Below are 11,916 nucleotides of genomic sequence, written 5' to 3' on the forward strand. Positions count from 1 at the left end.
CTCTTTCACATACTTTTATGTTTTTTTTTTATCAGTTAATGGCACTTAAAAAGAAGATCTAAACTTTTGGCCTGTACCAATTTTACCAGAGCAATTTCGGGTTTTTCTTCGATAGTTCAAGTAATTCGATCTTTTAACAATCTTTATCATTCGATTTCATAGAGTCAATTTTCTCTGTTTATTTCCCGAACTACTCTCAAACTATTAAAGAAAGTTAGAGCATTTCCGTTCACTTAGAGTGACCTATGCGCCAATAGGCGACTATTCACACGGACAAATCTATTTGGGAGCTAAGATAAGACAGGCGTTTGTTAACTTTTTTTTCTTCTTAAAACTCTTACCTTAGATTGTATTATTGAGAAACACCAATTAACAATGTTGTTCTTTTAGCTAAAATGATCCTTGAGATTGAAAATCGATAGAAGTGGTCCATTAGTTTGTCCACCGTAAACCATTTTGGTCTTTCCGTGAAATATTTGTCAGTATTCTCGTTACTATTAACTAAGAGGATTGAAGGAAGATTAAAGAAAGCACTAAGGTTGCAGGAAGGTGATCTTCTCAAAGATTCAATACTGTTTGCACTTAGAGTATGATTTCCCTTGCTTTGTGCAGTACAACCTTGAATCCTTCTTTTTTGCGTTTTGTAACGTTCCCTCCCTCCCTTCAAGACCTCTGACTTCTCTTTTTGCAGGTGAACGGTTCCTATTTTCAGGCTTCTTTAGTGAATCTTAGTTATAGCTAAATCTTCCTTCCTCTTTCTCCTAGCACAACTGCAACCTTCTCTTTTGTTGTAAGACAAATGAACGCCACTGCTCCTGAGAAGATTGCATCGTGCACTCTTCCTAGAGCACTCCTTCATCTGGTCAGCTTCCACAAGCGTTAATTCTGGTAATGTGTCTCTTGGATTTTATTCATTGTTATTCTTTGTGAATTAGGAAGTTCACCTCTCTCTTCATTAAATGAGGGCTCTGTTGGGTTTTCACGTGAACTTAAGGCTTTGAGTCTAATTCCTTTTTAATTGACTTAGTTGGCCTACTAGGGAAAAAGGGGAACTAGGTTTGTTCTCTCTCAAACTCACCTACGTGGACTTCAAAGATTGTGGGCTCCCAAGCAACCCAAAGTCTTCCATAATTTTGACTCTGCACCCAATAAAATTTCGTAAACATCCACACCATGATTCACTTGGCAAGGCTGGCACGTGGCTTGGGCATATTTTAGCATGAATAGTAGTTAGCAAAATAGAGCTTGGCGTGATGAATATGCAAGGATTTGCATAGGCGTGGCATGATGATACAAACATCCAGTCCGATTATCATTATTTTAATGGCATGGCATGATTGTGAATGTTTTCTCTTCTCAATTCCACGCCTTGTCATGTGTTTAGGCTTGATTCAGGGCTTTTACGATAATCGGGCCTTGAGACTTAATTGAGTTTGCATGTGACATTCTTGGACCCTAACAACGGTCAATTATGATGTATTATGTGCATCAAGCATACGAGCTTGACGTATGTATCTTTTATGCCAAGCAAAATTTTCAAGACCACACCTTTTGAAGTGAATATTTGTCAACTCAAGCTTCTTATGAACACGTGTTAAACCCTTAATATACGGTTATTTTTTTTTACCACAGTTGTCAAATCAATAGATCATCTGCATTTTCCTTTTTTAAAGAGGTAGATAGAGTTTATTTATCGATTTAAATATTTTTTTTTATGGTCGATTTTCCTTTTTAGTCTCCAGTGATGTATTTTGACGTAATATTATATTTAAAGTATTTTTATTGTACATGTTGACCAAATTAAATGAAATCTGGGGTTCAGAGTTAGGCTGTAACGTGTCTGCGGTGCGGCTGAAGTATTTACTTGTGTAAGATATGACTATGAACTTTATAATACATGTAAGTCGAATTAGTATGTAATCTTTTATGAGTTAGGGGTACAATTGATCTATAAAGAGGTTATGATCTTCCTATTCTGTCGATGTAAGAAAAGTTTTTTAAGTAATATAACTAGCCTCGAAGTCAGAGTTTCTCTCGCCGGAAAAGGGTTGGAGATCCCTATTCTATTTATATTTATTCCATAACAAGTAGTAGCCTGGCAGATCATCCGACGCGTAACAAAGATTCAACCATCAAGAACATGGATCGACTCCATTTTCGTACTTCTTTTGCCCTACTCAATAAGAGGAAGGCATATTTTAATGTTGAATTTACGGTTGACTTTATTTCCTCTCATTTTCTATAAAATTGCATTTGTCAATTTCATCTCACATGTTTTAGGTCTAAGTTAAGTTTAACTACCTTTATTATTTTGAATGTCAATAAACCCTAATAACTTGTGTTTTCTTTCAATAATCTTTAGTGAAGGTATATAATTTAGTTCAGTTAGCTGACCAATTTTTGACATTTGGTTACAAAAGTAATCAATTTTATTATCATTTCTACAACAAAATGTCAAAATTTGATCATTCTAACTAATTAACCTATAATCTCATCCCAAAATTTGAGTTTTTCTTAATAAAATACCTCATAATTTTTTTTTGTTTTTTGTTCTTTTTGTTTTGTTTTGTTTTCTTTCAAGACCTCTTCACATAACCCATAGATTGATTCATGTCAAAAAGAGTTCACACCGCGAGGAATGTCGTTTACTCAAAAGTTATTACTCATAGCACTGGATTCACCCAGATTCTTAAAAATCCGTTGGATTTTAAAGAGGTGAACTGGTAAATTGCTTCTGCCAAGCTCAAAGTACGAATAGCAGCAGCAAAGTACACAGGAGGAGGAGGAGGATTGGAGGAATCAGACTGTAACAAAAAAAAAAACTATCTGAGCATTTACACGAAAGAGAAGGTCCAATTTAATGGCATTATTTATTTTACCACCGATTTTGGGAGGGGAAAATCTGACACAGTTTGCATTCGCATCTGCTGATAATAATTAATAATTATCAAATATTAAATTTAATAGTTGAAACGAATTCTGACCCTCTTCAATTCACCATCGCTATTTAACACTCACCTCCTCATTCTCAGTCCTCACTCCTCCCTCCTCCCTCCTCACTCCTCCATGGTTGTTATCAAAGCCAAGCCAGTAAGCAATTGTTAGCTTCCGAACCAAGCCAACTTACAGATCACAAAATAAAAATAATAGCAACAAATGATAAAATCCTTGGAGGAGGCACCACTTTAGAGTCTCCTTTCTCTCTCTCTCTCTCTCTCTCTCTCTCTCTCTCTCTCTCTCTCTCTAACCCTGAAATAGAGGAAGCAGAGATGCCCATTGAAGTTTAATGTCTACCCACCTCTTCTTCTGAGCTCCCCCCCCCCCCCCTTCCTTCTCTCTCCCTCTCTCCCTCGCTCTCTCTTCAAAGACTGAAACTTTGTTGGTTCTAAACTTTCTCTGCTCAGAGAGACTCGGACCCATTTGTTTTCCCTCTGCGTTCTTTTGCTCGGAAAAAAGTCCCCAAAAGAAATAACAGAAACACCCCATTTTCTGTAGCTCCTGTAATTTCACCGCTCTCTCTGTTTTCTGCAGCTTCTGTTTGATAGATCTTTCAGCGACCCTCTTCTCTGTTTTTACTATTAATTGTAACATTGTGTTAATTTGTTGCATTTGAGCTTTAACTATGAGTAAAGAAGAGTTCTTGAAGATCCAGGTACACTCTCTCACTCCCATCTTCTTAATTCTTTGCTTCATTTGAACTCAAATGTTCATAACTTTATAAAACTTATTAAAATTTTTTGACCGTTGTGAATATTTCTTTTTCACTCTGCTGTATTCTTTGGGTTATCTGTTCATGCAGAAATGTGCTCTCAAAGTGAACATCCACTGTGATGGATGTAAGCACAAAGTGAAGAAAATCCTGCAGAAAATCGACGGTATCCTCCATTCCCCCCCTCACATTTACCCTTTTGCTTTTGTTCGATACAAATTTTAAAGTTTGCATCTTTTCTAAAATTTGTTGGTTAATTTTGAACAGGGGTTTTCACCACCGACATAGATTCAGAGCAGGGGAAGGTGACGGTCTCCGGAAATGTAGACCCTGCTATTCTGATTAAGAAGCTTGCGAAATCCGGCAAACATGCAGAGCTTTGGGGCGCTCCGAAGGCGAACAATAACAACCAGAGCAACCTCCCCAATCAGTTCAAGAACATGCAAATTGACAATGGCAAAGGCGGAAACAACAACAGCGGCAAAGGCGGGCAGAAGGGTGGCGGTGGCGGTAACAGCCAGCCAAAGGGCGGCCAGCAACCCCAGCAGCAACAGCAGAACCAGCAGCTTCAGCAGCAGCAGCTGCAGCAGCAACTCCAGCAGCTCCAGCAGCTGCAGCAAATGAAGGGGTTCCAAGATCTGAAGCTGCCCCAATTGCAAGGCATGCAAATGCCCCCTAATTTCAAGGACCAGAACCCGAACCCGAATCAGAAGGCGGTGAAATTCAACGTGAAGGAGGAAGAGGATTTGAGTGACGATGAGTACGATGACCTCGATGATGATGACGACTATGACGATGAGTTTGATGAGTTTGATGATGACATGGATGAACCCCTTCATCCTCTCACTAAGGGGAAGCCTGTGGTGATGGGCACTGGTGGCCAGGGGATGCCGCCGAACATAATGATGATGAATGGTATGATGAAGGGGAACCATCCGCAGATGATGAATGCCGCAGTCCAAAAGGGTGGTGGTGGTCAGAATGGCGGTGGTGCTGCGGGTAATGGGAAAAAGGGCGGCAGCGGTGGGGCTGTGCCTGTTCAGGTGAATATGGGTGGTGGGAACAATGAGGGTAAAAATGGAAATGGAGGAAAGAAGGGTGGCGGCGGCGGTGGAAACCAAAACCACAATCAAGGAGGCGGGGGTGGAAAGAATGGAGGCAAAAGTGGAGGCTTTCCGTCGGATGGCAAAAATGGTGGTGGGGGAAATGCCAAGAATGGAAACAGTGGTCAAGGGGGTCCTAATGGGAGCATGGACAATGGCAATGGGGGTAAAAAGGGTGGTGGAGGAGGCGGCGGCGGAGGAATGAGTGAAGTTCAAGCTTTGAACAATGCTTTCCAGAACATGGGTGGCCGTCCTCAGGGCATGCCTGGAGGTAATGTGGGACAGATGGGCAACATGAACATGGCAATGGGCCCAATGGGTAGCATGCCTATGGGCCAAATGGGCAACATTCCAGCTGTCCAAGGCCTGCCGGCTGGCGCCATGAATGGCGGTGGTGGCGGAGGCGCCGGTGGAGGTGGATACTTCCAAGGAGCTGGGCCTGAGGCCATGCCTGGTAACCCCTACCACCAACAACAATACTTGCAGGCTGTGATGAACCAGCAAAGGGCAATGGGCAATGAGAGGTTTCAACCAATGATGTATGCCAGGCCTCAACCTGCTGTCAACTACATGCCACCCGGCCCACCGCCGCCATACGCATACGCTCCCCCTCCAGCAGGTGAACCACACACTCACTTCTTCAGTGATGAGAACACCTCAAGTTGCAATGTGATGTGAAAACCGAAAAATTGACTGGAAAAATGGTCCTGCTGCTGCTGATTTGGGTTAATTTGCTGAGTTTGTGGTGGTTCTGGTGGTGGTGATTTCAGTTAATAGTTCCAAGGACTAGAAATCCGATGCCATATTATACATGGAAATGTTTTTTTAGCTTTAATTTCTCTCTTTTTTCCCATCTATGATCATCTTACCTTTTAATCCTAAGTTAATGAGGGTTTAATTATTAATAGAGAGTATTTATAGATAATATATTTAAAGTAATTAGGGGAGCAGATGGGGATGTAAGTGGAAGGAGAGGGAGATAGTGCTCTCTCTGCTCTCTCTATTTTTTATGAGGATGTTTATATATGTTTATATAAGTTGCAAAAACAAAAATAAGATGAAAAGAATGGGAAGCCCATCTCTCTGTGCCCATTTTCTCTCAATAATTTCCAAGTCCAAAATCCTCTCTTTTCTTTTCTTTTCTTTATTTATCAGATTTTTTTTTTAGTTCAAACAATATTTTACACTAAAATACACTAATCACTGAGACCGCAGTAGGTTGAAGAGGAGGAGAATAGCAGTGAATGTGGCAAGTGCAATGTGCATTGTTGCTCATTATCCATTTACAAAACTTGCCTGCCCTCCCTGTTTCCTCCAACGTGATTGACATCATGGATGTTTGGGTGGTGGGTCCACCTAAATGAGTAGGGCTAGTGGAAATCTGGACCCACAATCCGCAGCAGTGTTTTTGGTGATGGTGTTTCATGTATGCCCCCCTGCTTACAAAGAAAACTAAATTATTGATTCTCTCAAAACCCAATAAACACTTGCTGAAAGTTCAAACCTAAATTAGTGGAAAGTCTTTGCTGTTAAAAAAAACCTGGGTAAATTACAATTTACCACATCGGATTTGAGATTTATTGCAACTTCATTTAATATCTTCAAAACATTTTATTTTTATTCTTCATGTACTATTTTATTTTAAAATAATATCTCTGTTATATTTTTCATCTATTAGTCTGTGGCTATCACATTTATGTCACGTGACTAAACACCTAATAAAAAAAAATTAATTATCAAAAACAGAACCCAGAAACCCATTCCCCGGATCTCTCTGCAATTCCAACCCTCTCTTCCTCCATCTTCACCTCCCTCCCATGGCCAATTCACCCCAACCCCACCACTGACCCAAAAGCATATCAACACAAAATCCATACCTCCCCTCCCTCCCATTCATCCACCCACCACTGCCATAAACCGCCTAAAAAACACCACCATGTCGATGTCGGCGTCCATGGATTCCTCCAATTAAGCAACCTGAAGAATTTTTCTTCACCAAAGCCCCAGAAGGGCCAACAGATCTCACACCTTCGTCCATCTACATCAACCGCCCGAAACAAAAAAACCCTAATTTTTCAAAACCCCGCCATCCAATTGAAAGGGCAAAGGAAGATTTCACAAAAATCTTACCTCGCCGGAGAGTCTTAGGGTGGGGAAGAGGGAGAAGAAGAAAGGGGAGGAGAGGGGGTGAGTCCCCCGCCGGGGGTGGGTGGGAATGGTTTCTGAGTTTGATTGTTTTTTTTTTTTTGGGTTTTTTAATAGGATAAATATTATAATATTTAAAATGCATAAAAAAATTTTTTTGGCACGTGACACAAATTTGATAGTCACGTCAGCATAAATGTGAATCTCATATTTGCCACGTCATCACTTAACGGTTTATTTAACAGATTTTCTAACGAATGTATGAAATTGAAATATAATGATAACTAAATGTATGAAATTAAAATATTTTAAAGATGTTGTAAGGAAATAAAATTGATCCCAAACCTAAAAGAGTAAAATTTAATTTACCCAAAAAACATGTAATTAGAATATAATAAATAAAACTTTAGTATAAATTAACAATATAGATTGTTTTTTATTTTATTTTGTTCTTTGGGACTCATAAGTAACAATTTTTCTCCACATATGCCATATAATTTGACATATGTGGGCAAGTTTTCCTTTTACATACATATCAATTCACGTTTACACATTAAAAAAAATAGATGTTGCATGACACACTTCGACCGTAATATTGAGGACTTAATTGTTGAACTCGTTAAGCAAGTGGACATCTAGATGTTGCATGACATATTTATGGATTTATTGTTGGCATGCATTTGATTTCATACTTATACATAGTATGATTTTCGGGAAACTATACTTGTTTTATAGCGAGGGGTTAGTATATTTGTAAAATAAAAGGATTTTATAAACCTTTATTTTTGTGCCCACTCACCCTTGTTTTTCGTCCCTTCAGATTTTAGCAACTGAACTATCTTATTGACGAGGATTCTTGGCAAATCTCAATATAGGTGGCTACCTTTGAGGGTACAATCCTTATTCTATCTTATTGTACTTTACTTATGTTCTGACATCACGTATGAAATAAGTTCATTCCCGCTCACAGCTCACTCTTGTATTTAGACACTTTTAATTTTAAATTTATTCACATTTTCTACATCACTACACTTTATAGCTTCGTCACCTTTCAGGTGTCGGCCAGCACAGCTTGATTTGAAATCCTAATAAATATTCCGGATCGAGATGTGTCATTGCAGGTAAGAAGTCAAGCAGTGCTTTTAGTGCTCTTTCCTTACTTTCTGCGGTGAAGTTTTCATTTCATGCGTCTCTTTTTGCATTCCTTATATTTTTGTTCATTAAGTCTTCCTCCTCTAATTAAAAAGGGGTGATTTATGTACTCTCCTTCACCTTCTACACCTTTTTACTTTAATTATATTCCTTGATTTGCTTTGAATTCATGATAACTTTCAACCCCAGCATGGTTTGTTACCAATATCATCGATATTGTCCAAACTTAACCATTTATTATTGGTGTTGGGTTTCATTACAAAGGGTCTATGTGATATAAGAGATGGGAACTTTTATGTATATATTATTTTGTCATACATCTGATGTTGATCTTATTCTCCAACAATTCATTCCAACAGTTGGAGGATAAAATGATTGTGAAAAAAAAAGAGGATAATAAAACACTTTTTTACTCTTTCTTAACATTTTTGTTTAATCTTGTTTGTTATGTTAATTTGATTTATTTAAATTTTTTTTTTAACAAACGATATTATCTATACTAAGAGAGAGAGATGGCTTAGCCTCACAATAGGCTAGCAATAATATAGTTCAAACTTGCATTTGGCGAGAATCGAATATAAAATATTTCACTTACAAGTAAAGAGGAACACTACTAGACCGTAGTACTAAGTGAGCATAAATAAATAAAGATTTGTTAAGAGGCTAAAAGTATTGTGAAAATCAACTAAAGAAGTAGAATAAAATGGGGGTGCTTTTGAATTTTGTGTAGATAAATGTTAAAGAAACCATTTCAAAAGTGAGACTACTGTCATCTTATGTTTTTAGCACAACGTTTTTTAATATTAACCAGTGTTCTAAAAATTGGCTTAGGCGATTGCCTAGGCGCTAGAAGGTAGCCAACCGCTGCACTTAATTCCTAATCGGCTAAAAAATTGGAGAGCAGATTAGACAGGACTAAGCGGAGATATGCAAATCTATACAGGGCTAGACGGAGCTGGGTGAAGACTAATCGGGCTTATTTGAAGATGCCGAAATCTGCAATTTTTTTTTGTTGCGGAGGCTCCGCGAAGAAGAAAATTGTTCCCTAGCTGATTTTGCACTATTCAATTCAGATGGTCCCAGCATCTTTTATCTATAGTTGCAACGTTTTCTTTGAAATGGTCCCCACCATTTTTTGCAACTTTTTATACTCTTTTCTTTTTCCACTCTTAACCCGTTATTACTTTTCATTCTGTTTTTTTATTTTTTGTTGTTGTAATGTTTTATTATTATTATTTTTAAGATCATACCATATGTATTTTTATTATATAAATTTTTATTCATGAATTTCATTCGATTATAATTTTTTGTAAGTGTTAATATGTACTTATTTACAAGATATATAAGAAATTTACCTAAATCTGTCTAGATCCCGCCTAGCTACCTAGGCGCTAAACTCCAGTCCATCACCCGACTAGCACTTAACGTTTTTTAAAATCTTGATATTAACATAAAAATGAACGTTAATCTGTGAAATAGTAAAAAATTATATTTTGAAAATCTCTTTAGTATTTTTCTTTCGCATACATTGGGCAAACCAGCAGATGAAGAAACAAAAGAGTAGAAGGTGTTGACAAAGACAAGCTGACAACTTTATATTTTAGAAAATCTAACGGCGTTGACACCTTCGACAGAAATTCAGATCTGATGAGTGAGTGAGTGAGTGAGTGACACACTGAAAGAATGAAGGAAAGAAAGAGCATAAAAAATTTTAAAAAAAATTTACAACGGAGAAGAAGATGAAGGAGAGTGGACCCCATAACACAAATATGATTTGTTGGATGTGTTGGATTCGCCACATGATGATGATAATGGAGAAGCTGCTGCTGCAGCAATGCTGGTATGCTGTTCCGTCGAGCTCCATCGATCCACTGTCTAATCAGACAGCGATTGATAGGAAGCGCCGTTGTACCTTCCCAGAAGCACTTCTCTGTTTCCCTCTGCTTACCATTCCCCTCTATAGAATTTAATAAAACTTTGATTAACGAGAAGCACAAGTTTAATTACTAACTAATTGGGTCAAGCTTTGGGTTACTAATTTACTAATTTAGTAGCATAATCAGTAGACTAAAGTGTCTAGTACTATGATTTTTTAAAAATTTAATTGGCTGCAAGCAATGACTTTTGTTTGATAATTTGTTTTAATGGCTTATTAAGGTAAGGGATTTTAATTGAGATTCTACCAAATATGGACTTCAAAAATAAACATGTAAGACTATTATTTTATATGTCAGGAATTGTTTATGTATTTAACTTTGGAATCAAATTATTAACCTAATTTGTAAGTGGTAGATTCCTTTAGTAGATAAAGCATTCATTGTAACTAACTCGTTTCAAGTTTAAACTTTTTATTTAGTGTAGATTAGAAGAATAATATTGCTTGTTCCAACCATAGTTTGTCTTTTGAGTTACATGAGAATGTATGATAGATTGATAGTAGACTGTGAATCAAAATTGCACATTATCAAATTACATCAATAATAATATATAATTAACTAATACTGTTTACACGTATTAGAAAATTCATGTCGTTGATACTCTCTAATAGAAGTATAAATTACAAATTGTATGAGAAACTCATATGCTGTATGTTTAAATAGCATTATTCTATTAAAAAAATAATATGATGCGATATATTATTAAACTGCCAATCCAGACTGTACGTTCATGTATAATTGCTCAATCAAGAGTTATCCTTTTTTGTTTGACACTAGAGGATTTATTTCTTTGGGTGGTAAATTTTTTATGGGGACGCTAAGAACATCCTCACGCAGATTTTCTTATTTATTTTTTCAATTTTCTTTTTTATTCTGTACTGTGTCTTAATGACCTAAATAATCTATTTTTTTTTTTAAGATTAACTCTGTAAAAATAAAATAAAAATCAACCAAAATAGAAATTATTTAACTATTCTATTAATGTAGTCAAAATTTCAGTGTTAAATGAGAAACACAATTCTTCTCTTATTGAATAACCATTAGATGGCTAAACAATTCCAAACTTAGTTAATGTTTTGTAGAGATAATTATTAAAGGGTGTCCTAATAAAAAAGTTCGGATCTTCATATGACATTTCAAAATAAAATATAGAGAATGCTTGTCTACTCCATAACCTTTAGGCTTATTAATTGATTTGCTCCCTAAAACTATCATTTAGTCTTATATTTTACCTCTTGAAATTAGTTTCGTCTCACTTTACCCCATGAAAACTACCATTTTCGTCTCCTTAGTTTCGGTTCACCTATTTTTTTCTATTTGTCAAATAGAAATTAAGTTAAAGGGTGGTAAGGATATTTTACTTTTGACATGGGTTAAAGGGTAGTAAGGATATTTTTGTCTCCTTAGTTTTAGTTCACCTATTATTGTGATCAAGTTCTTGAGTTCAGTTGATGATTAATCTTCTTGGTGGCAATGACAGTTTGTCGTAAACTTAGAAAAAAGCTTCTATATATGTAAATTATGGGGTTTGAATTAAAGTTGTAAAAACTGGAATTAGATTGCTTTAGCAGACAGCTTGGAAACAAAGAATTGTATCAAAAATATAGTGTTCATACTTTTTCAATTTAACGTTTACTTGGCCGAATTGAACAAAAACAAAATGAACAATGAGACGAAAATGATAATTTCAAAAAACAAAATGAGACAAAATCGGTTTTGAAAAGTCTAAGTGAAACTGAATGATAATTTCAAAAGGCAAATCAATTAGCTATTTGGAATTTTGTCATCCTCCAAAGTCGTATGTGTTTGCTTGCAAGATCAGCCAACGACTTCTGTATCAGGCTCTACGGTTGCACGGGTAACGAGAGAC

The 11,916-nt window shown here is 36.7% G+C and overlaps 1 protein-coding gene across 1 annotated transcript; it reads left to right on the top strand.

Moving 5' to 3' along the window:
• Nucleotides 1–2,652: 2,652 nt before the first annotated feature.
• On the top strand, nucleotides 2,653–5,717 carry LOC126608512 (heavy metal-associated isoprenylated plant protein 33-like). Its single transcript, XM_050276452.1, has 3 exons — nucleotides 2,653–3,652; nucleotides 3,800–3,875; nucleotides 3,977–5,717. The coding sequence occupies exons 1-3, from the start codon at nucleotides 3,623–3,625 to the stop codon at nucleotides 5,488–5,490; spliced, it is 1,620 nt and encodes a 539-aa protein (XP_050132409.1). The 5' UTR covers nucleotides 2,653–3,622; the 3' UTR covers nucleotides 5,491–5,717.
• The last annotated feature ends 6,199 nt before the right edge of the window (nucleotides 5,718–11,916 follow it).

The sequence above is a fragment of the Malus sylvestris genome, chromosome 16 (genome assembly GCF_916048215.2).
Source record: "Malus sylvestris chromosome 16, drMalSylv7.2, whole genome shotgun sequence".
Classification (NCBI taxonomy): Eukaryota; Viridiplantae; Streptophyta; class Magnoliopsida; order Rosales; family Rosaceae; genus Malus; species Malus sylvestris.

Bases quoted from the DNA above. Each gene is read 5' to 3' on its own strand.
- LOC126608512 (XM_050276452.1), top strand. From the start codon at position 3,623: ATGAGTAAAGAAGAGTTCTTGAAGATCCAG. The intron at 3,653-3,799 runs GTACACTCTCTC...CTGTTCATGCAG, and splicing joins AAGAGTTCTTGAAGATCCAG to AAATGTGCTCTCAAAGTGAA. The intron at 3,876-3,976 runs GTATCCTCCATT...AATTTTGAACAG, and splicing joins AATCCTGCAGAAAATCGACG to GGGTTTTCACCACCGACATA.